This window comes from Cavia porcellus, unplaced genomic scaffold (genome assembly GCF_034190915.1).
Source record: "Cavia porcellus strain 051 isolate PalLab524CR breed Dunkin Hartley unplaced genomic scaffold, mCavPor4.1 scaffold_20, whole genome shotgun sequence".
Taxonomy (NCBI): domain Eukaryota; kingdom Metazoa; phylum Chordata; class Mammalia; order Rodentia; family Caviidae; genus Cavia; species Cavia porcellus.
The window spans coordinates 30558533-30583688 of NW_026947503.1; the positions used below are offsets into that span (position 1 = coordinate 30558533).

Here is a 25156-nt window from a genome sequence, read left to right on the forward strand (position 1 = left end):
ACCTAAAATTGAGACTTTTTCACAGAATACACAATTTTCTTTTGCAGAGTGCTTACCAATTCCTATTATTCATTCCAGCAGCCCCTGAAGTACAGTATAGCAGTATCTGCCGTAAAATCACAAATAACAGGAGATTTCACGACTTATACCAGTAACTATATAGTCAACCCATCTTAAATAATACACATGAGCAGACTGTGCCAAGCATTAATCAACTGATCAATTTGCAAAGATTATTTTCTTGGAAATTAGAAAAAAATTGCAAAGTGGGTGTGGTGGTATGGGCCTGCAGTCCCAGCACTCAGAGACTGACATAGGAGACTCACAAACTGAAGCCCACCCTGGGTACTTTATCAACTTAGTAAGACTCTCCTAAATGAAGGACTGAGATGTAGCTCGGTGTCAAATGCCTGGATCCAATCCCTACTGATACACACACACATACACACACACACACACACACACACACACACACACACACACACATTCATGGAACATGTGCTCTTCTGGACTGAATTCTCCTTGAAGGCAGGGCCTTATCTAATCTGAGTTATCATCTCTATAAGCAGAAAATATACCCAGCCCTTATACTGACCTTAGAGATTTGTTTCAACCCTTTGCTTTATAATACTCATTAGATTCTCTCATGGCAGTTTCTCTAAGTACCTTGGACATTAACTCTCAGCCAAAGGGAATTAGCTGAAGGCAGAATAAATTTTCAGCACTAAACTTATTAAAACTCTAACACAAATCATCACATCACTTCTGCCATAAACCATGGCAATCCATAGAGATGCATTTAATCAGGCTCTCTCAAAAAATAAATTACTAGTGCCCTGCAATGCATACTTTTAAACCACTAGCTATTATTCTCTTGGTATTCATGGTTTACTGACTGTTTTTAATCATGGTACATGGAATATTCTAGAAAGAATAACAGTTAACATAAAGTCCCCAAACCAAGAAGTGTTCAGCATGAATTGGTAAAATTACCATTTACCTAAGTGTTTGTCATTACAATATCATCTGATAAAAAGGAACTTATAGTTAATAGCTTTCTGTAATAAAAAAGGATTCAACAAAGTCCATAAAGTCAAGGTTCCATAGAGTAAACAGCTCCATTGTGAAAACATACAAATAAACAAACAAACAACAACAAAAATCCTCCAGCAAATAACAATGCATAGTGTTATTTTATGCAAAAATTTGAAATCAGGTGAATATATCACTTTGGCATAAATCAGAATTTACTGGGGGTGGGGATTAATGAAGGAAACTATGTCACTGAGGCAGGAAAAAGCTCAAGCCTTGTATTTTTAAAACTTCCTAGAGACAAATCTGATACTAAATCTGAGAAGCACTGAATTTAGGAATTAACTAAAACAAGAATGAATTGACTAGAGAGAAACAAGGGAAAAAAAGAAGAGGATAGTATTAAAGGATATTTTGACACTGAAGGAAATTTTATCTCCCTTAAATAGGCAAAGTAACACAGGAAACTTTAAGGACTCTCTATGTAACATTTATATCCCATGTTAGTGAGAGTGTAATGATCTTAAGTGGCTTAAAGCACCACACATTGGCTCACTAATGTCCATATAGAGGAGATCTCTGGCTCACTTGTGCAACCTTTGAGTACAGGCAGAAAACTGAAACTACCTCAAATTCTACAAGGTGGCTGGGGGCTCTCTAAAACAGAGAACATCAGAGAAATCACCAGTGTTCATTAATACGGGGCCTGGTCAGGCATATTTCTTTTTAAGTAGGTAGTTTTTAAAATTGAATACAACAGAAAAATAATGACATTATAAACACATTCATTTACTTGGGATATTCATTTATGTAGGTGAGAAATGTGCTGCATTTTTTTTTTTTTTCTTTTGGTACCAAGGATCAAACTCATGACCTTGCACTTGCCAGGCAGGTGCTTGTGCTGCTGAGTTAAACGCCCTGGCCAACTTTGCGGCATTTGCCTGTGTATTTAGGGAGTATTCCCTCCTGCCTGGCTCACGTCCTACTCTGCACACCTGCATTCCAGCACTGCCTGATACTGCCCCACTCTACCTTAGGGCTCATCTCTTTCCAGAGGATGCTGAGTCAATCAGGCTTAGTGAAGCTTGAAAGTAAATTTAAGTGCAGTTAAAAACTGCTTTCTGAAAGGGAAGGCAGATTATTCTTTAGAAACAGAAAAACTTAAAACCACCAGTTTTCCTCTATTGAGTCCTAATGGGAAAAGGAGGACAAGTTCACTCTCTATCTTCCTGAGCATTTCAGGACAAATTTTATATACAAGAAACAAAAGGATCTCTGGACTGTGGGGCCTCAAAGGATGGAGAAGGAAGATGAACTTTGATTCTTTTAATTCTCTGGGTTTAGGATCACTACTAAAAGAATTGATATTTATCTTTTCTAAATCCAAGATTCTTGGCCTTTCCAACTTGCTGTTCTCTTCATTGGCTCAACTTCTGGGGATTTAATTCTTAACTCTGTGATTCAATTACTTGATTCCCGGATAAGGGAAAAGTCCCAGACCACAGGGACCATCAATTTAACCCTCAACTGCCCTGCTCCACAGTCTGCCTCTGCCTTTACTGATTATTCAAATTTAGCCCCTGCCCATAATCTAAAAGGAAACTCAGACACTGCAGTGCTCTGCTCCCTGAATAAAACGGACGAAACTACAGGCATCATAATGTCTGACTTTAAAATGCTTCAAAGATATGCTAGCCAAAATAGCACAGTACTGGACAATAAAACAGAATTTAAAAAGTCAGCTATTAATAGAAACCACTTATTTTGACAAAGGTATCAAGAATATGCATTGGAGAAAAGGCAGTCTTCTCAATAAATGATGCTAGAAAACTACAGGTACAGTGTAAGTAAATGAACGAAACTGAATCCCTATCTCTCACCAAATACAAAAATCAACTAAAAATGGAAACTATAAAATTACTAGGACAAAGAATGGAAAAATGCATGACATTGATGTGAGTAATTTTTAAAATAAGACAGCATAAGTAAAAATGTATTCTGTAAAACTAAAAAGCAAAGAAGTCATTAAGAATGAAGAGACAGCTGGTAAAATAGCAAAAATATTTACAAAATATTCAACTGACAAGCGATGCATATCTAAAATATATAATGAATTCAATAGCAAAAATAACGTGATTTTAAAATGGGTTAAAATCCAAATAGACATTTCATAAAAACACATGCAAATAACCAACAATCATATAAAAATTACTCAAGTAGATGCAACTCAAAATCACAATGAGATATCATTTCTCTCTCATGGTGGTTATTGTTAAAAACAAACAGCAACTAAAAAAAGAAAGAAAGAAAGAAAGAAAGAAAGAAAGAAGGAAAGAAAGAAAGAAAGAAAATCACAAATGCTGGTAACGACAGAGAAAGCAGAATTTTTTATATACTTTATGGAAATGTAAATTAGTACAGCCATTATTGAGAACTGTTTGAACAGTCCTCAAAAAAAATTCAAATATAATTTCCAGATGATTCAGCAACCCCACCACTGAGCATATAATCAAAATAAATGAAATAATTATATCATATAGATACCTACCCTCCCAGATTTACTATAGCACTATTCTCATTAACCAAGCTATGGGAATCAGCCAAAGTGTCTATCAGAAAATAAATAAATGAAGAAATACAGTAGGTATACACACAGAAGATTATGGCGCCATAAAAAAGAATTAAACGCCATTTGGATCATCATGGATGGAACTTGAGGGCACCATGTAAAATATAAGGGAGGCACAGAGAGATAAATACTAGGGGTTCTTACTCATTTGTAGAAGCTAAAATAATTATTTTCACAGAAGAAGAGCACAGTAGAATAGTTGTCACTAGAGACTAAAAACAGAATGGAAGAGGTGACAAAGACCTTCTCTGGGTACAAAAATGCAGTTAAGTGGCAGGAATTAGCTCTTGTACTCCACAGCCCATTAAGGTAAATATAGTAGTCTACAGCAGTTTATAATGTATTTCAAACTTACTAGAAGAATACAAAGATTGTCAACATGTAAAAATAATTTTTTAGGAGATGGCATATTAATCATGAAGATGCATTTTACATTATATATGTATTGAGCTATTTTATTGTATCAAATAAATATGTGCAAATCTGATATGTTGATAAATATGTATTTTTAAAAATACTTTTCAAAGGAGAGCCTGGGGTTGTAGCTCAGTGATAGAGAACTATACTAACACGTGCAAGGCTCTGGGTCGGATTCTCAACACTGCAGGAAGAGAAAGGGTAGGGCCATGGGAGCAAGGGGAGGGGAGGAGGAGGGAAGGGAAGGGATGGAATCTACATAAAGATTAGTCACTTTTTGTCACTTGATTAGAATGTGGTAGGTGAGGGAGAAAAGGTACACTCTCCTGGTTTCTGGCTAGGTGGCTAGAGATCTACTAGGATGCTGTTATGGTTGATACATGTGTCAACTTGTATTGGTTGATTCATTGTGCAAGCTACAGCTGCGCATCCTGTAGGCTAGAGGACACATCCTTACCACTCTCGGGTGTTGTTCATTTGTCAATTTGAGCCGCTTAGAAATTTAAGTGATTCAGAGTCCTCACTTTGCAAAAATTCTTATCTTGTATAAGAGGAGGGCATGGAGATGATATCAGTGTAACACTGAACTTTTGGAAAGGGATTGCTTACAATATAAGGGAGGTAAGAAGGCTTGTTCTTTCCCCATTTTGCTCTGGATGCTTTTGCTGTCGTCTGCTGCCTTATACTGTTGTCCCTCTCCATGCCACCCTGCTCTGGATCCAGCTGATTATGGACTGACCTCCACAAGCTGTGAGCTAAATAAACTTTTCCTTTCCTTGATTTGAGGTACTGGGTATTTTGCCCTAGCAACAAGAAAAAAGTAACCAACACAGACTCCACTCAGTGTAATGGAACTAACAGAAGAAGAGGCGAGAGGAATCACAATGAAGTTTAAGAACTGAAAAGGAAATCAATTTCTTTCCTGTACCCTAAGTGTCTTGGTATAAATTTATAAAATCTTGAAACTTCAAGCCTTCCTTTCACAATACATTCATTCATTTATTTATAAATTTAGGGTCATTAAAGCTTAATGTGTTCCACAACAAAAATGTGAGCCATGTGCAAGGTCATGTATTGCATGATCCTCCTAGAAATGTACAAATAGAAAAAGGTGTTTTTGTACACAATACCAAGAAGGTAAAGAAATGGATACAGAGTCACAAAGACCAACGTTCAAAACATGCATTATGCATTTCACTCTCTATAATACAAACTTTAAACCTCGGTCTCCTCATAGGGGACAGTGTGTGCAGAATGATTGTGAGAGAAATGAAAGAAGAATGCTTTCTATTGGTCTTCACACTATAGATTAGCTTCTCACATTTTAACATGAATTGGACAACACATTATAAAATATAATGCAATTTTGTGAGAAGGAACAATGCTAAATAAGCATCAGGAAAAGGTAATTCCTAGAAATCTAAAGTCTCAGTGCCATAGCTTCTAAAGAGGGAGCTTTTTCAGATAGTCCACATTTGATTCTCTTGGGAAAGCTTTCTAGATAGCCAGTCCTCAAGACATCTCAAGGCCTGATGCCATGCAATAACAGGTATTTTTCTCTTCTCTCTCTCTCTCTCTCTCTCTCTCTCTCTCTCTCTCTCTCTCTCTCTCTCTCTTTCTCTGTGTGTGTGTGTGTGTTTTCTCTCTTTTCTGGTTACTATCCAAAAATAACTACAACTATACTAACTATACTAGATATATCCGTAGATATTTCAAAGCACAATGAGTAAAGAAAGTTATATTAAAAAAAAAAAAAAAAAGAAAGTTATATTGTTGAATCTTACTGACTTTGCTGTGTGTTAAATGTGGTGGAATGGCAGGGGTATAACCATTTATACACACGCAGACACACAAAGACTTCAGAACAAGCCAGTAAGAGTAGAGTGAATGCTGCGAAGCTTCAGGAAAAGGTCTTATACCACTCAAAAAAAATATTGCAAATGTTAAAGTAAACAGACCGAGGACTGAGAATTCCCAATCAATCAGCATCTTATAGATGAGATTTGGCATAGAATATGCCTCAGTTAGTAGGAAGTCCAGTCCAAAATGTTGAGTCCCATGTAATAGAATTTCTGCTTTTCTATGATCAGCTGAGTGATTAGTATAACTATGAGACTTGCTAATGAAAACTGGCAGCCCTGACCTATGCTGACCACATGTGTAGTTCCCTTCCACAGTGGTGACTTTGCTCGTGTAAGTCCTTTGCCTCCAGTTTCTGAAGCACAGCAACCAAGAAAGAATGTATGAAGAGGTTACTTATTAAAAACTGAGAACAGGAAAAACTCGTAATTTTTAAAGCACGTGAAACGCATGATCCCCAGGTAAGACCTTTGCACTCCAAATGTCAGGCTAGAGTGAATTCTTAAAGCAGAGTTATAATGCTCTGATAATAGAGTCTATAATGAAAATGTTGACAGGCTCTTGGAGCCACTGTAGTATAGAAAATTTAGTATGTCACCTTGTTTTACAAGATTTTACTGGCATAGAGGAAAATTAAAACATTTAACATCTCTCACTTTGCCAAATTGCTTCCCTCCTCCAAACTGTGGTGCCATTTGTGGTGCTATTTCATTTATAAACATCCTTGTTATTGTCAATGGGCTTCAACTCTGCATTCACATTTTCTTTCCAAGGCACTAAAATGCTTAGTGGGGCAACATTATCTTGCAATCTTATGCATATTTCCTGAAGGCATGTTAAGCTATAAGAATTCTGGTGGGGAAAAGGCTGAAATGATTTACATAACTACACATTCAACATAAATAATGTTTATCATTAAAATACTTTCTAGGAAAAACCTTTCAAAAAGGCTTTTTAAAAGAGAAACATTTGTATTAGAGATATTTACCCAAATTCAAAGGGAAAATAAGACTTAGAAAAGACAGATTTGTTGGAAATTATAAATGTAGGCCTTCTGGCAAAAGAGGAGGACTTCTTACATTTTTAAATCCAAGTAGTCAGCAAATATAAAATACGGGATACTTTTCTAAGTCAGTTATAAATAATCAAGATTTATATGAAAATATAGCTTTTAATCCAAATCTATTAGCGGAAATCGTTTAACGTCAGTAACATATTTATATTTTTAAATGTTATTTATTTATTTTCATGATATATTAAAGGCTACCTACAACAAGTGACCAGCTTGCAATTCTTATGCCTTTCTGAAACAAGAGTCCCAAGGCTTTCTGGTACAGAGAAAGCTCTTCAAAATCTTGACAAACTTTACATCTTACTTTACTTAAGTAAACATTAAAGTAGTATGTTTCAGTATCATCAAAGAGTAATACCAAAGCCCTGAATATTATCTGAATACATTCTAGTGTAGTTATTATTTTATGAATCCTCATTACTTCAGGCAGTTTTTTATTGTACAGAGTCACTAAGAGTGTAATAATCTCAGGCTTGCACAGAGTCTGTGTGGAAGGGGAGGACCAGCCTCTGCATGGGGCAAGGGGAGATACCTACAAAGAAGTAGGAAATAGACTTGTGCCCCACATAAAAAATAAAGGGTTTTCCATTGGGGAGTCTTTCATCGTACTTGTTGTCAGAGGTTTTAACACTATTTCAATTCTTCTTCATTTTCATAAAGCTACATTGACTGAGCTTGATTATCATTATTTGCCAGGTCCTCTACTAAGTGTTACTTGGTCCTCTACTAAGTGTTATTATCATAACAACCTCATAAGAAAAAGTCTCTCTTGTGGTCCAGTTTTATAGATAAGAACACTATGCTTTAAAAAAAAAAAAATACAGTTTCCCAAATCCTGTCTGTCTGGCCTTTGAGAGCCAAGCTCCAACCATCTTGTAAGAGCAAGTTACAAACAAAGTTTTTAAAAAGTTTTCCTACCTAAGGAAGCTAAGATCGATGTCACAAGACTTATGTTATCATAATTTCCCTACTCACCTAAGAAGTTTTATGTATAGAGTGTTTAAAGGACACAGAACAGTATGTTCCATCTATGACAAAGAAACACAGGTTACTGTGAGCAAAAAGAGAGTGGAACCTCTCTTCACCTAAAGAGCTTATAAAAGATTCATGAAAAGAAGTGTAAAGACATGGAAAAAAAGACCCAGGGTTGTGTGATGTATAAGAAAGCAAGACATATGGAACAAAGTAGTCAAAGCCACAGGCAATGTGCACGTTTAGTGAACTGCTTTAAAAATTTAAACGAAATATGAATTTGGTTATTTTAAAATGAGGCCAGAGTTACAGTCAGGAACCAAATGCTGGAAGGCCTTTAAGCTATTAGAAGGATTTCCCCTTCTTCTACAGTTGGTTGATAGTTTTCAGTGCCACCTTAATAGTAGATAGAAAGACTGGGTATTGGAGACTACTACGAAGCAGCTCTGAGCAGGTTTTAAATTCTACTTGGCTTTCTATGTTTATCTGTGAGTCTGTCCTAGACCTCAGCCCCTTGCCTGGCTGATGCATAGTAAATGAACCTCTATGAATCATTGGTCCTGGTGGAGGCCTGTAGTGGCCTGTGAGGCCCAAGATACCTCAAAGGGCATGAGAAGGCTACAGCTGAAGACATGTTAGCTCCTCCACTATTTAAGTAAATAAATACAGCAGCTAGGGAATTTTACTGCTACCGTCTCAATCCTACCATAATGTTATCTTGGAGATAAGATGGCTCTCCTAAATTGACATAATTTACTGCTTAGAGAAGTCTCTAAAGTAACTCTCAAGGTCCTGCTCATTTCCTGTGCTTTTCTCAGGTTTCCCACCTTTTGTCCTTGGTCCTAATAAAAGTGGGCTGATCCAGAGAAGTTTTTGTCTTAGTCCTGGGTGTCACCAGCTCAACAAAAGGGTTTTGACTTTCCTGGAGCCCTAAAAAATCATATAATTTGTCTCTTTTTTATTTAACCTCTGCCATACACTAGTTTGGAAGATTTGGGATCTAGGTCAAGCCCTGAGAACTGGGAAATTTCAGTGTAGACCTAACAGGAACTTGATTCTTAGATTCCTCCATGTGGCTGTACTGCTACTTCTCACAGGTAGCAAAGAGTCACATAAAAGTACAGGAGAACCACGGGATGCTGATGAGACACCAGTCCCGAGGCTACTATAGATCACATGTTCCCTGGCAACACTTAGGACTGTTCACAGTGTCAACTCATCACTACCACTTTTGCAATATCACTAACCTTCAATGAAATTTGCAAGTTAAGGAGGAGCCAGCTAGCTGGTTTTTGTTGTTGTTGTTGTTGTTGTTTTTCAGCTAATGGCAATAAAATGTGTTGTGGCTTGTGATACTTAGAGCCAGCCTAACAAAATGTTTTCAAGTCTAACAGTATTTATTTAAAGGCTCACATGATTTGACTCAGTAGCTACATTGGTAGGTATTTGTCTAAGAGAACTTGTATATGCACAAATAGGAATCCACTAAAGATGAAAAAAATATGAATGCAATAAAATCAAAAATGAAGACTAAGAAATAAAATATGTATATATGAACGTTAAACTGTGAAACACTATGTAAGAACTTAAACATAAAGCATGATCTAGAAGAATTATCAAAAGATGTTAAAGTTATTAAGTGAAAATATAAGTTATGAAGTAATATGTATAGGACACTCACATACTCTGATATATGTTAAAGACTAACTATAAGACAGAAAGTAGATTAGTGTTTTTCAAGGCGCAAGGAAAAAAAGAAAGGGCAAGAATACAATGCTCTGTAATTAGACAATGGTGATGGGTATACAACTTTATGAATATTTTAATAACTGAGTGGCATTTACAAAGATTCAATTTTAAGGTATATTTTTCTCAATGAAAATAAATGAACAAATCTTGGTTATATGAAGGGTACATGCAGAGGGTGTGATCTATGTATCTGCAATTATATTTTTCCAAATTAGGGTCTTCCTGGGCTGGGACACAAGTTAGAATAACCTTTGAGAAATAGTCAGAATGTTAGTTTTATAATAATGAATATACGTTGGGACCTAAAAGATAGCCCTGCAATCACTGCCTGGATCAAAGAAATACTAATTATTTTTATGTCATGTTCTAGCCTTTGGAGATGAATTCCCTTACAAAAGGGGCCACAAAAAACTAGTCCAATAAAATCAATCAACACTGAAATTTAATGTTGAACCTATAGAAGCTTTATTGATGTTTAACACTTCCTTAAACAGGCTTCTCATTGGTGAAATGTTCTAGGTGAAATCTAAGTAAGCAAACTTGCTGAGTAGCCCTTTTAAGAGTAAGACCTGGGAGTTACAATAAAACTGAAGGTTTTCATAAAAATCAACTTTAAAAAATATGTATAAAAGAACAACAACAGCACAGGGGCAATAAAGCAAAAGGTAGATTGTATGACTAAGGAGTCCGTCAACAGAATGAAAATACAGAGGCTTAGAAATGGAGACTCATCTGATTGGAAAGGTGAATAGGGCCTGGGTGCCTGTGTTCTGCATTTGTATCTCAGTATCTTTGGATGAGGTGAGGATGTGAATAGTTTAAATTCATTCATTTAACAAGTGCAGTGGCGAATACACAGATAATGAAATACAGACCCTCTGCCATGCTCACAGCCACACATACATCAGTATGTATACTTGTAGAGCTACATCTGTACGGTTTCTTTCTTACTGCTCACACTGAGCTTTGAGTGAGTTGAGCTTTTGAGAGAATCTTGGTGCTTAACTGCTCTCCACAGCCGAGATCCACAGAGCTCTGAAAGGGCAAGGTAGGGTAGGTGCCTCTGCAGTGGGAGAGTCACATCCACGGTTAAGCCCCAGTTAAAGACCTGTGGTGAAGCTTGAGGAGTTTCTCCGATGCTTTGGGAGATTTCCAAACCACACTTTCGGTAGAGAATGTTCTGACCTCTGATACTAAGGCTTTTCTTTTAATGGGAATCTTCCAAAATTTTTGGCTGGCTATAGCACTAGGAAACACCTGTGTGTGTGTGTGTGTGTGTGTGTGTGTGTGTGTGTGTGTGTGCTTGTCTGCCTGTCTGCCTGTCTGCCTGTCTGTACATTTGTGTAAGTGTGATCCTTGCCAGTATTACCGTACAATAAGGACATACTCTGGTTATTTAATATCTGTCAAAAATATTTCTCATTATCATTTTGTTGTTTTTTTTTTTCCCCCAATAAACTTATGATTCCAGGTCCAAAACAAATCTTTTGCTACATTAAGAATATGAGACTTGCTGGATGTTTAGCTCAGTGGCACAAGCACCTGCCTGGAAAGTGAAAGTTTGTGAATCGATCTTCCGTACAAAAAAAAAAAAAAAAAAAGCAACTTCTCTGGATCCCAGTAGTGCTTTCTGAGTTATTCTAAATCCCAACTCTATCAAATAAATATATTTAATAATGATGGGATAAATAACCAGTTAAGTCACTTCCTTATTATAGATTAAATGAATATACAGCATAATATAAAATTGTACAATTAAAATAATGTATTAAAGGGAAATGTGTAATTGTGTTTAGTATTTATATTCTGGTTTTTCACCTATATGTACTGGTGATCATGACAGGAAAAAATTAGGATGATTCAGGTTTTTGCACAGTGAGATTTTCCATTATTTCCTCTAATTTGCTAGTTCTAGACTTTAAAGGTCTCCTCATAATATTAACTTTAAATAGTAAATTTTACTGTAGACATAAAAATATAATAGGAAAAATCTGCACCAGAGATAGGTTAATAAACGTAAACTGTTTTATTAAATTTACTAATAGTCATGATTCCATCAGAGATTTAGTTTTGTTACCTATCTATTTAAGGGTGCTGTATATTCCACCCCAAAATGTGACAGCTTGGATGTCACTTTCGGACCTATCTTTCTGTGTAGATTAGTTCACACAAGAATTCTCTGACCTACCTCCATAAAAATGTTCCAAGACCTTCATGGGATAGGTGCCCTACCTACACGGGTGTTGTTAGAGGGTGGGGAGTGAGAGACAGAGACCCAGGAAGAAATATGAATAAGCAGGCTTGCTGATCCACGTTATTACCACCACGTATCTATTTCCTTCAAAAGACAGCAAAACACACGCTTCTCTTCCCTCCAGGTCTTTGTGATTTCATTTCCAGACATTCTAGTGTCATATAAGACTTCTGTTAAATAAATTTGTTAATCATTTTTCTTATTAACCTGTCTTGTATTACAGGATTATCATCCATGATCTAGTGAGCAGAGAGGGAAAGTTGTTACTTTTTCTCTCTTGCATTACTATTACATGTCAATCTTTTTAGCATCACCTTTATTGAAAAAATCGAGTTTTGATGTGCCAAAGGGATCTTCTAGAATTTGAAAGAGTTACTATGACCAAGATACTTTAGATATTACTCCTAATGTCCATTGCAGTACCAGGAAAAACCAAAATAACAGGAACAACAACAACAAAAAAAAAAAAAACATACTGTCTCCACTTTAAGATATGAATAAAGAACAGTGCCCTTAAGATACTGATTAAATTTAGAATGAATAATTAGCTGTTTCCTTTGTCACATGAATTAGAATTCACAAAAAAGAAAAGAAAATGGAAGGCTGAAAGATTTTTTAAAGTTATTTTGTTGATGTTTCCCCTATAAAAAAAAGCCCTGTCAAGTGCTCTATTGTAATCTTTATAATGTAGAAGATGTCTTTCCACTCTGCATATTTTTCAGGAATACATTTTTATTCTAATTTTATTGCAGAGCTAATTGATTTAGGAAAGATGCAATTGTGTAACTCCACTCTAAAATGCAATTATTTAAGTTGAAGGTGTGAGGGTGTGTGGATGGGGAAGACACGAGAGCAATATTGGTGATTAGTTTAGTTTTATTTGGTAATAAAATTAAAGCAAATGGTATTACTACACATACAATTATTTATAATATCACATTTGTTTCTAATATTGTCTTTCTGTTCATGTTTCAAGCACAAAACCATAAGACCATTTAGCTAAATATAGATAATTAGGCTATTACAGAATCAGAACTATTTATTTCTTTGTTCATCCTTTGAAAATAAACAGTATTTCTATGTGTGTAACATGGAAAGCTTGGCTCTGTAACTGAACCTTTCCAAAATAGAATTTTCAGCGTATTTAAGAGCCCTGGGATACATTTTCCAAACTGCTTCACTGGATGAACTTGACCTTCTAGGCAAGATTCTTATATTTGCTCCTGTAGAGAGAAGGAATATGAGCATTTTTCTTGCTGTTTCCTTTATATAACATTTGAGTGACCTGAGGCAGTGTAGTTTATTCTTCTTTCCCTTCAGACAAGCTCCTTTTTCTGCTTCCTTTTAAGTAACAATGTAAAGGTCAGGTTATCATTTCACAAAATGCTTCTTTCTACCTTCTCTCACCATAATATGCTTTCCTTAATTATTTCATAACTCATTTAAATGGAGGCATTCTGAAAGGGAATTCACTGAGACAACTCCTCAAGTAACTAATTTTTTTTAAACACAGGGGAATTTTAATTACAATGCCTGTTTTATTTAAAAGCAGAGTGGGACAGTTTGCATCTTGAAACATCTATTGTAATGGAGAGGAAAAAAAATATGGCCCTGAATAAAATAACAACTCAAGTAAATGCAGTTTGGTAGGTCTTTTATTGTTTTGATTTTCCAGAAGCAGAAAAAGAAAAAAAATTACAAAATTGGCTTGAATTTTAAAATCACTTCCTAAGATGAAAACTAAATTGTGTTCCTGGAAGATTTTATATAAGCTTATTTTTAAAATTATACATTTATTTTTCAGGAGTTACCATGTGTTACTATCGACTGTATAGCTTTACTACCAAAATTTCCCATCTTAGAAGAAAACATCCCACATCACTGAAAGGGTTTTGGCCCAGACAGGACACTGTAGTCAGGAAAGCCTCAACCAGAAGCAGGAAGCCCCTATCTCCCCTGTCCCTAGGAAGTTACCTGTGATGCCATCTTCCCGCCCCTGGAAATTTACATATGGCGCCAAACCTAGGACCAATGGGCTACCTGTGCATCCCTAATGCCCGCCTTAGGTTCCACCCCAAACTGAGGCTATTTACATGCCCCCACTCTCCATGTTCTCAGAATAAAGGCCGCTTTTTATTTTATACTTCTCATCTTTTAGAAATATTTTTCATCTTTTGGAAATAATCCTAGCAATCACAATATTTCACCATAGAACTAAGATGTTTAAAGGACTAAATTGGTAATAAAATTTTTATTTCCCTTATTTATGTTTTAGAGAATTTACCTGAATAAAAAGAGGTGACTGATTACTGAATTGAAAATTATTCTATGGCTAACACTGGTCCTTAGACTGAGAAGCAAAGTGAAAAAGAATATTGTACATCTAGATTTGGATCATCTGAGGTTCAGTCTCTGCCCATAGAAAGTCAGTTACCTTATTTTACTCTCTTCTGATCTGTCACTTTGGCTCCTTCACTTAGCTTTTTGAGTATCTTAAGATAATGCAAAAGATGTATTTTCTATGGAGATAGAGCAATTCAATGATTTTAATACTAAGAAGTAAATGCTCAAAAATTAAAAAATGAAGAATCTACCTGAAAATCTTCATAGAAACTCAAGTGCTCTATAATGTAACCTGAATTTACGTGTCACCTTACTTGGAGAAGGAACAATCTCAGTCCATTTCCAAGAGTGTAACTAACTTTCAGCCATGTTCCTCAGAGCCTGCAGGGGAAGCCTGTGAGCAGTGGGTTAGAAGACATGTAGGCGGGTGGGCTGGTGGTCATGGTTGTATCAGGGAAAGTGAAATAAGGTGAGTCTTTCATGATTATTCAGAGGAGCTCTGTTGTATCTTGTTTTCTTTTACATTGTTGTAGATCTTCCTTTCTTGAAGAAGAGGGACAGTCAGGTTAAATTTCCAGACTAGGCTGACTACCATAAAAGCCATTTTGGTGACTGCTTTTCAGTTAAAAGGGCTTAAGGCAGATGACAAGGGTACTGATAGTCTTTTTCAGAAGTGATAGCAGGAGTTTCTCTTTACAGAACTTCTAGTCTGGTCAAATTTTGGTAGTTGCACTGACATAATTTTAAATCAACTGGTTGAAAATACATCTTTGACTCAGAGGAATTTTAGGGCTGTTTGCCAAAAATTGTACGGATTCAATTTTTTGAAAACTAAATTTAGTTTTGCCAGTTTACATTCATAGATTGCAAAAATCCTGATCCAAGATTACAATATTCATGGCTCAGGAATTGTAGCTTACATATCTCCTGAACCCAAAATGCTTTGTACAACCATATGGCAATATAAAAGTTGTCATTTCCAAATAATAATAATTGTAATAACACAATAATCATTATTGTCTATTTATGCTACTCTTGTCATTAAACATGAATCTGCTCAGCACTAGAGCTTTGCATCTTAGATGTATTTTAGAAATCACCACACCCTTAAGAGGTAGATTATTACTTTGTCTGTTGAACATAAGAGCATTGAGAAGTTCAGACAGCTGGAGTAGGGAAGAGCTTGGCCACGCCTAGTTCATCTTGATTGTACAGACTATGGAACTAAAGTATGTCTTTTCTTTTAAAGTGACATGAGTATTCCAGCAGAGTTCATTTACTAAGTCCAGAGTATTTGATAGTTAATTTGAAGGAAATTCAGGTATAAAGAAAATTATTTCAACTCAGTCCATCCAGAGTACCATTATATATGCATAAGTGCAGTCAAGTCTAGTAAAGCTGAAGCAGAAGAGAGAGAAGAGAAAGAAAAGAAGGAAAAAGGAAGGGGAAAATGACATGGACAGAGATTTCTATACACAGCATAAAGCGCCATGTCTTCACTGGTAAAAACAAATGTCTACCAACAAACGGGGCATGTGCTTTCCTACGTATAGATCAGAAAGGGTGTTAGGAATAGTTTCAGAGAAAAAGTCACTTCTGCCTTTTTACTCAACCTCAGTCTTATGCCTACATAGAGGTATAGTCGGCAGAGAAAGATCCCAACATTTTAGATTCGAGTCCATCACATAAAAATGAAATTCTCCAGCTTTAGCCAGTACTGGTTAAGTTGTTTTTCAAATGTGGAATTTGTTTACTATTTTTGAACTCAAAATTAACAGAGATACCCATTTTAGCCTGTTGCACTGTGACTTTGAATAAGACATTGGATGGGATGGGAGCCTTCTGTTTATCTTTCCTATTTCGTTGCTCTCCAGCCAAGTGTGCACGCAGGATGTAAAGAGCACTTGAGAAGTTCCCAGAAAACAGGATGAATGGTGCATGTCAAGACCATTGCATAAAATGTTCTGACAGATTTCATTTGCCACATAACATTTTATCAAAAGAGAATTTAAAAAGGCAAAAAATGAAAAAGAGGCATTATGTTTAATGAACTCTCCACTACACCTGAGGATACAGAAGAGATTTTTTTTTCCACCAAAGCAAAGCCCACTGCTACCTTTTAGTGGTGACTGGTTTATTGACTGCTAATGCTTTAAAAATGAGATGAAATCAAGTCCATGGTCTTTATTACAGGGCAGATATATTCCCCTTGTGAATTCTAGTGATTTGGCAATCTTAACCTCAACAGACATAACATTGATGTATTCTGTGTTGCCAAACAGCATGGTAAGTGTTTAAAATGCTATGAACAGCCTTATTGCCTTGAAATGATACCATCTAATATTAGATTGCAGTTCAGTGACTGAATCTGTGAGCCTTTCCTTGTACAGAATACTAAAGTCAAAGCCACTTTATTTTAATATCTCACAGGGAAAGAATCATTCTTCATTTCATCAGAATTTTCAACAGAATATGTAAAAGGAAAGTCAGATTTCAAGACAGCCAAAAGGCAGCACATCAGGGCTGCTTTAATTAACAGTGCCTAGGTGATTGCCTTTTAGAATAGGCGCCATAATGGCATCCTGATGTATTGAAATCCTTTCAGAATTTCTGGTACTACATACACCTGATGGGTGGGGTTCTTTTAGTCCAGAAACTCACACATGAGTTCATCCCACTTTATCTGAAGCATCCTAAGAATGCTGTTTTTTCCCTCTCCCCGGCACTTTTCCATTTGCTCCTCTTAATCAGTCATAATTATCATTAACTTTCATTCCTCTCCACATATTAAGCTCATCAATCAAATTTCAGACACACTTCACTCACAGGTCCCAGGTGGCTTAAGCCTTGGTTTCCATGATCAAAATGTCACCTCACTTGTCTCCTTAAACTGTCATTGCTAAATCAGGCAGGGTAACAATCCTAGTTTCACCTAGTACTGAAAGGCTTCCCAGGAATTGAGACTTTCAAATATTAAATCCAGGTCAGTCAGGATGAATCAGAGAGCTTGGCTACTCCACCTGTAGGTGAACTTTACCATCCAGGACATGTTTGCTGAAGTCACTCTGTCTTACCTGGTGTGGAAGAGTCAAAACAAAGATCCATAGACCAGTTGGCCTATGACAGACAGAAATTAGTTTTCATAGTTCTGGAGGCTGGAAATTCTGATCAGAATGCCAGCATGATTCCTCTTTGTAGAAGGTCTGCTTCTGGGCTATAGACTGCTCATGTCCTGAATGTCCTCACATGACAAAAAAAAAAAAAAAAAAAAAAAAAAGAGGAAGCAAATTGTCTGAATTTCCCCTTACACGGGCATTGATAAATCTCATGCCTTAATGACCTCCAGTTATTACACTGGAAGTTCAGATGTCAGCACAGGAATGTTGAGGGGAAAGTGGTGTGAGGTTGGCTTTGGGAACTGACGGTATTTCTGAGACCTTCCTAGCATTTCCACTGAAATCACCTCTTTTGGATTTGAATGTACTTGAACCATTACTAGAAGAGTGAAGGGAATTGCAATCCTCAAGTGTTCTAGTTATTCGTTGTTGAAAGTGAATTCTCAGTTTGGTGAATCTTCTGGATGAGACTAAACTAAAGTGTGTCTGGGAAATGATCAAATGGCTGGATAACAGTCTTTCAGTTCTTTTTTTTTTTTTTTTTTTTTTTTTTTTTTTCATTTGTTTGTTTTTTAGTGAGAACTAAAAAAAAAATAAGTTTGAAAACTTATTTTCAAACATTGGTTTATCCATTAGATGGCTTAGGTTTGGTTCAGGTTAGATGCACTTGCCTTATTTAATGTTCTATATCAAAATCATAAAAACAGCTTACTCCAGGTTTTAGTCAATTAATTATAGAAACAAATAAAAGCAAAATTCAGATTCTACTGCCTGCACTTCTAACAGTGTAGGGGCCATATGAAATAATCCGACTAGATTATTGGGCAGAAATAACGATATGGTGAGCTTCAGAATATTCAAAACAGTTTTATCAGAGACTAGCTACCTTCCATGTTTGTATTTAAAATAGAAAATAAAATCATCCTATCATTCAGCTAATGAGTCAGTCTGTTACCAAGCATTGAAATATTTAGAAAGACTGGTAAAATTTTTACTATTCACTTGAGGATGACATGTTATAGATCGTGCCACTATAATTACATTAAATTTACCGCTCTGTGGGCCAAATAAATCATAATAGTTCAAAAATAGCTATAAAAGGCATTTTAAGAAATATTTTAGTTAATAATTTAAAATTATTAATTTTTATATTAGTAAAAAATCCTCCCATACACACAAGCAATGAATTAATTTGAATCAGCTTTTCTTTAAAAATATCTGTTAATACTTTTTGGTAATTGAGATTTTCTTACTATTTCTTATACTAATTTAAGGAGAAAAGTCATTAAGACCATGAAAAATTAATTTTAATTTTTTTCCTTTCTCTTAAAAATATACATGGTTGGTAGGAAAGTAAATGAATGCAGTAAATATGAAAACAGAAAGAAGATACCCCCAAAATTGAAATTACATTAGATGTAGCAATCCCACTACTGAGTATATGTATGCAAAGGAAATAAATCAGTATAGCATAGGAATATCTGTAATCCCAAATTCACTGCAGATTTAGTCAAAACATGTCCAAGATAAATCAAACTATGAAGCAATCTAAATCCTGAAAAAGAAGGAAATTCTGTTATTTCAGACAACATGTGTGAATCTGGAGAATGTTACACTGAAAGAAGTAAGCCAGACACAGAAAAGAAAGTATTGAAAAACCCACTTTAGGTGGAGTCGAACAAGTCAAATTCATAGAAGAAACAATAGAATGGTAATCATCAGAGGTAGTCACCAATTAGATGTTGACAAAAGGTACACTATTTTAGTTAGATAGGAAGAATACACTTTTGAAACATATCGCACAGCACTGTGAGCATCGTTAACAAAATGTGTCTTAACATTGCTAAAAGAGTAAATTCCAAAACTCTCATCACAAAAACTAACTACATGAGATGATGGATATGCTAAACAGTTTGATATAATCATTTCACAATATATACATATACCAAAACATCACATTATGGCACATAAAATATGATTACTTTTCAATTTAAAAGTTAAAATGAACATTGTTTTCACAAAGATTATTTTCTTAGCCCCAGAAAGAAACAAAAAGGGATGAGAAGGAGGAGGAAAATGAGGAGGTGGTGGTGTGGAGGAGGAGAAAAGATCCACATACCTGCTACTGCAACTTTTGCTGACCGGCTAATAATTGATCCAGAATCTCCCAAAGATGCCTCACATTGGTAAACTCCTTCATCTGGCTTATGGTGTCTGGAATGAAGGATGTTTTGTATCAACAGAGACCCATTGGGAAGTTGCTGCTTCCTTTCATCCAGGCCCAAGCCTAGGTGGATACCATCTTTCTTCCACTTGATGACTGGGACTCCTCGATCAGATTCTGCAGAGCAGTTTAGAAGGACGTTTCCTCCCCGCATCGTGACAGCATCAGAAGGTTCCGACAGGAAGTGCAGGGACGTGAACGCTTTAATCTGGAAACCTGAAATAGGAGAATAAAGGGAAATATGCTATACATTTGAAGAAAATTTAGAGTTCAATTCTCTGTCTTTTCTTTATAAAAAATTTTCAAAAAAAAAGAGCTTTTAGAAAAGTGTCTAAAAGTAAACATGAAATCATGGGTATTATGTTAAAAGAAGTATCTATTTCAAGCACCCACAATTAATGAAACAACTGTGCCCAAAATAATACTATGAAAGGTTAAGAATTCACAAAATATAAATATGGATATGATCATATCAGTTATACTGATAACAGAAATAATTAATATTTTCAAATTAAATCAGATATTTTAAAGAACCAATACTCACTAAGGTGGTAGGTAAAATTTAGGTAACTATTTCTATATTTGCATTCTTTTTATGGTATCATAGACTGAAAATCTATGCAGACATGGTGCTTTACAAAGAATAAATATCAACAATGTGGATAAAATTAGAACAAAGCTCAAATGGGTTTTTAAAATAAATAAATTCCACCCGCAGGAGCTTGTCAATACAGCTACTACTTAAAACCTCTGAAACGTCTTAATTTCCATTTAAATGTTTCTCATGAGCTTGGATATCTGAAACAATATCATAGTTGGATGTTTTTTGTCTTGTTTTCATAAACATAAGTGAGTATCAGCAATTAACAGGAGGAATTGAAGAGTAGGGAGAACAAGAGTCATTGAAGAATCTCAAAGGGATGGAAAAATATAATTAAAGCATGTACTTTTAAGGCTGCCAATATATAGTGTTTGTGAGAACATTTGATTGTTAAATCAAAGACCTTGAAAAAGCTGCAGGAGGTCATGGAGTTGAACTTTGGATCTAATGTGTGTACTAACTAAATCATTCAAATTCAAATCCTTTCAATTTCAGTTTGGACAAACTCTAAAGCTAAAGATTCTACAATGTCCCCTTAGAATCTTGTTTTCAATATTTAATCATTCCTAGAGTCTAACTGAATTTCCATGCCACTGCTTAATTCCATTTTCTCCTACACTACCTTGGGTAAAAATGTAGTGGTAATGACTAGTTTCTTGTAGCATTCCTTTATTCTTTCCTTTGAAGCAGCATTTTATTTCATTAAAAAATACCCCTAAATTGTTTCAGTTTTCATTTCTATCAGGATAAAGACTTCAATTTTATTAGCATCCTAATTTACCTGTATCTTTAAATTCAAACCCAGTTTAGAAACACCTGGAACTAAAACAGGTGAAGGGCATCTATTAACTGAACCCTGCTCTAAGCTCACTAGATGTAGATTGGTTGGCTGTCAATGTCTCTCCCATCACTCCAATATCTCCTCCATTATACAGTAAAGAAACCACAAGCTAGCAAACACCTGACAAAAGATACACTAAGGATGAGAAATCAGAAAGCAGTTCTAATGCTGTTGAATGTCAAGATACTTCCCAAGAATAATGCCTGCAATTTCCATACAAGTGGCATTAATAAGGTAGGCATAAATTTAGAATTCAAGATCAGGCAACTATATTAAAAAGCATTTATTGCTTTTTTGTTCTTTCCTGGACCTATACTTTAATGACAACCTCATATTGAGCATCTTGTTTATGTCACAGAATACATAATACATTTAACACAGCTATTTATGACAGTATGTTAATGAACATATGTGCCCATTATCACACACACAAAAATTCACTTACTCAGAAACAAGGAGTTTATGACAGGTTTCACTATTGTGAGTATGTGGTTTAGAAAAATTAAATAAGATTAACTTTTCTTAATACAATTATCCTTGCAGTTCATTGGTAATTTGAGGGGTTTTTGGTACTCCTTATTGTAATTTTATTTAAAATATATGGCTCTGGAATAAAAATACCACTTGACTTACAGTAATTTTTATTATATATTTAGTTTTCAGAAAATATGAGCTCAAATAAAATGAATTTTGGGGGAAATAATGTTTTCAATGGTCCTGTTTTCAAGTTTAGCCCATGTTAGACACATGTTGCCTGACTGTCTTGTGAGGTCATTCACACATGTTTAGATGTTCTACTAAAGCATTAATTACAATAACTTCAATTTAGAGCACCTACTTTTCCTTTTATTTTATAGCACTAATTCTTCTTAGCAATTTTTGCCTATAAATTCATCATATCTTTATAATATAATTTTATCAAATTGTTTCACCAAAGAATCAATCTCAAATTAACTGAGTTTATGAGAAGAGGAAGGTTACATGGAAAAATGATAATATGGAGGAAGATGAAGAAGAACAAATAACTTTGTAGTCTGCAGATCAAATAATTACTCTTGAAATTTGTATACTCAGAGTTCTGTGAAAGTATATATTTCCTGGAAAACTGATGAAAGAGGCTACTAGAAAATCACAGAAAAAATATATTCGTGCTTCAAAACTAAATTGCCTACTTTACAATGCTACCCAGGATTTTATATTGTAAAAATGATGGACCTTCATCCAAGAGAAAGCCTAATGGAGAGGTTCCTTAATTTATTTTCTTTTATTTTTAAATGTGCCCAGGGTAATTCTCTTGAGGCTTCAAGTACAAGTACCCCCAGCCTTGCTTCATAAAGGCAGCGATCCTTCTGGTTCTGATATAGAATTATTTACAATAATTATATTTTTGGATAAATATATTTGAAAGTACCAAAATCTCATCTCTCAAGAAACTTTTGTAACTGAGACTGACACCAGATTTCACTATAAAGATGACTGAGTCACCCATTTGATCTACCTATCCCACTTCTGGGCATATTCCCAGAAGAACTAAAAACATCATACCACAGTGATACATGTGCCCTCAAGTTTATAGCAGAACAATTTGTAAAAGCTAAATTTTGGAAACAACCCCAAAGCCCATCAGTCACTGAGTGAATAAAAAAGATGTGGTATTTTTATACAATGGAATACTACTCAGCTATAAAGAAAGACCACATTGAGGCTTTTAGAGGTAAATGGATGAGACTTGAGAGCATACTCATAAATGAAATAAATTAAACTTACACGTGTAAATATCATGCTGTCTCCCTATTATAAGAAACTGAAAAAGTAAGTAAGATCCAAAATTTACCATAGCTATTGTAAAAGGGTAAGAAACTGCTCAAAGAGGAAAAAAAATAACTCAGGGTAGGGAAAAGGAGAAAAGAAGGAAGAGCAAAGAAAAAAGGATATAAATTTGTATATATACACTTTAGATTGCTAAGATGATTGTACTACTAATTCTATTAGTTTTCAGAACAAAACAGTTAACATTCATACGATTAGATCAATTTTGCATGGCTATATCTGGTAATCTAAGCAAAACTTTTGAAAATAACTATGCAAAACAACAAAATTTATTATGTTTGTTCGGCCATGTTCTGAAAGTCTATATTGTTAATGTTTTGGGCTCTTTGTTATAGTTATTTATTAGGCTCTTGTTTTTTGTTTTTCTTACACTTTGTTTTGTTTTGTTTTTCCCTCTAATACAGAAAGGATAGATGTACATGCATAGGCTTATATGTGCCTAGAACTTCACCTAAAGAGTTTCAAGAATTGATTTTATTATGTATGATGCTACGAACAGCTACATTGAAGGAAAGGAGTATTAAGGTAGCCATTGATGATTTCCTATCATTTTGTTTTGAAATCCAACAATGCTTTTATTTTTGGTTGTGACTGACTTTAGTCTGTATGTATTTATTTGATTTCAATATGTGTGAATGTACGGATAGCTATTTTGAAGAAAACAAGAGACATTATGATAGCCATTATTGATTTCCCAGTGCCTGTAAGGCTCTCATTCTTTGTTTTGATGCTTTTATACTATTTGGATTTGTATTAACTTATTGTATGGTGAAGGTATGGACTACTATTTCAGAGAAAAAAAGAGACATTATGGTAGCCACTGCTGATTTCTTGCTGTGTTTATTTGAATTGTTTTTCTCTGATCTGCTTTGTTTTGTTTTGCTTTGCTCTGTTCTATTCACTTTAAAACAAAGATGACTGAATCACTAAGCTTCGCTCTTACCAAGTGTTGGTTTAGGAAGTTTTCTAACTCTTTGGCTAGAGTGTAGACATAAAAACATATCTGTATTTAAATAATGACTGGCCTTCCTTCTCCATATTCTTCTGAGAAAAAGTAATGTGTTGCCAGAAGTTCATTGGAGGAGCTCCTGCTCCTCTTCATCCATGCTTCCTTTATTTCTTCCCTGTTCCTTTCTCTCCTTCACCCTATTTGTCTTTTCTTTGTAAAAGCATAGTTCATAAACAGATAATAAAATCCTCATGTTTTCTTAACGAAGGTACAAAGGCAGGTCTATTTTTGAGGAATGAAGTAAAGGTAAAATATTACCATGTATTTCTTTTAGTTTTATCAGACATAAGTAAGTAGCAGAGACAATACTACTGAAGATATCTCAGGATTATGTCACTGATTATGTTAGTCAGTGCTTATTACTGGGACTAAGAAGTGAAAGGAGCAGTTACTGTGGCTCATGTGTTCAGTCCACAGAAGGCTGGTGATGGGGGGAAGGGCATGTTTGAAGGATCTGTGCAGGGCAAAGCTGCTTCCTGCGTGGACACGAGGAAGAGGACATGGCAGGGGGCTGGGTGGCAGACCAACCCTTCCAGCTCTTGACCCCAGTGATTTATCTCTTCCAGTGATGTCCCCCACCTTTTAACAGAACACTTGGCTATGGAATCCACAGTGGATTAACCCATGGATCAGTGCATTGCCTTTGTGATTCAATCACCTTTGAATGGCACTGTTTATGAACACCTAAACCTTTTAGGAGATAGTCCAGACCTCGACTACAACAAATATCTAGAAATAGAAAAATCCTTAATGTATTTTAGAAACTTTCCTCAATGATCAAGTAGGGAAAATGTTTCTGTAAGCTTAAATCCCTTTGTGCTTGCTCTCCTTATCATTTTCTTGTTCATTTCAAAGCCCAGTCAGTCACAGGGGCAGTCTAACCTAGAATGGAGTTTTCAAGGTCTGACATTTTATCTACAATATCAAACATTGTTAAGAGTGAAGAATAATTCCCCATGGAGTCAGAAACCATTTTCCGAGACCAAAATGTAAAAAGCTTCCAGTTAAGGCAATAAAGGATAAAAATAAAATTTATGAAAAGTAGCATGGAAGTGAAGAGAAGCTCCTGGAAGACTCTAAGATTAGAAAATGTCGTACAAATCCCCATAGAACTTGACATGGATAATTTTATCCCTTTTAAATTATGCAAACTTTCACTTTGGGATAGTTGGAGTTCCTGATAATGCCTGTAAAATTCAGTAAACCA

The 25156-nt window shown here is 35.3% G+C and overlaps 1 protein-coding gene across 5 annotated transcripts in view; it reads right to left on the reverse strand.

Moving 5' to 3' along the window:
* Positions 1–25156, reverse strand: part of Dcc (DCC netrin 1 receptor) — a 1081241-nt gene that overhangs the window by 689186 nt on the left and 366899 nt on the right. For all 5 annotated transcript variants that reach the window (XM_063231626.1, XM_063231625.1, XM_063231624.1 and 2 more), the window contains exon 2: positions 19564–19884. In XM_063231626.1, the coding sequence (XP_063087696.1) occupies positions 19564–19884 (321 nt within the window). The remainder of the gene's footprint in view (positions 1–19563; positions 19885–25156) is intronic.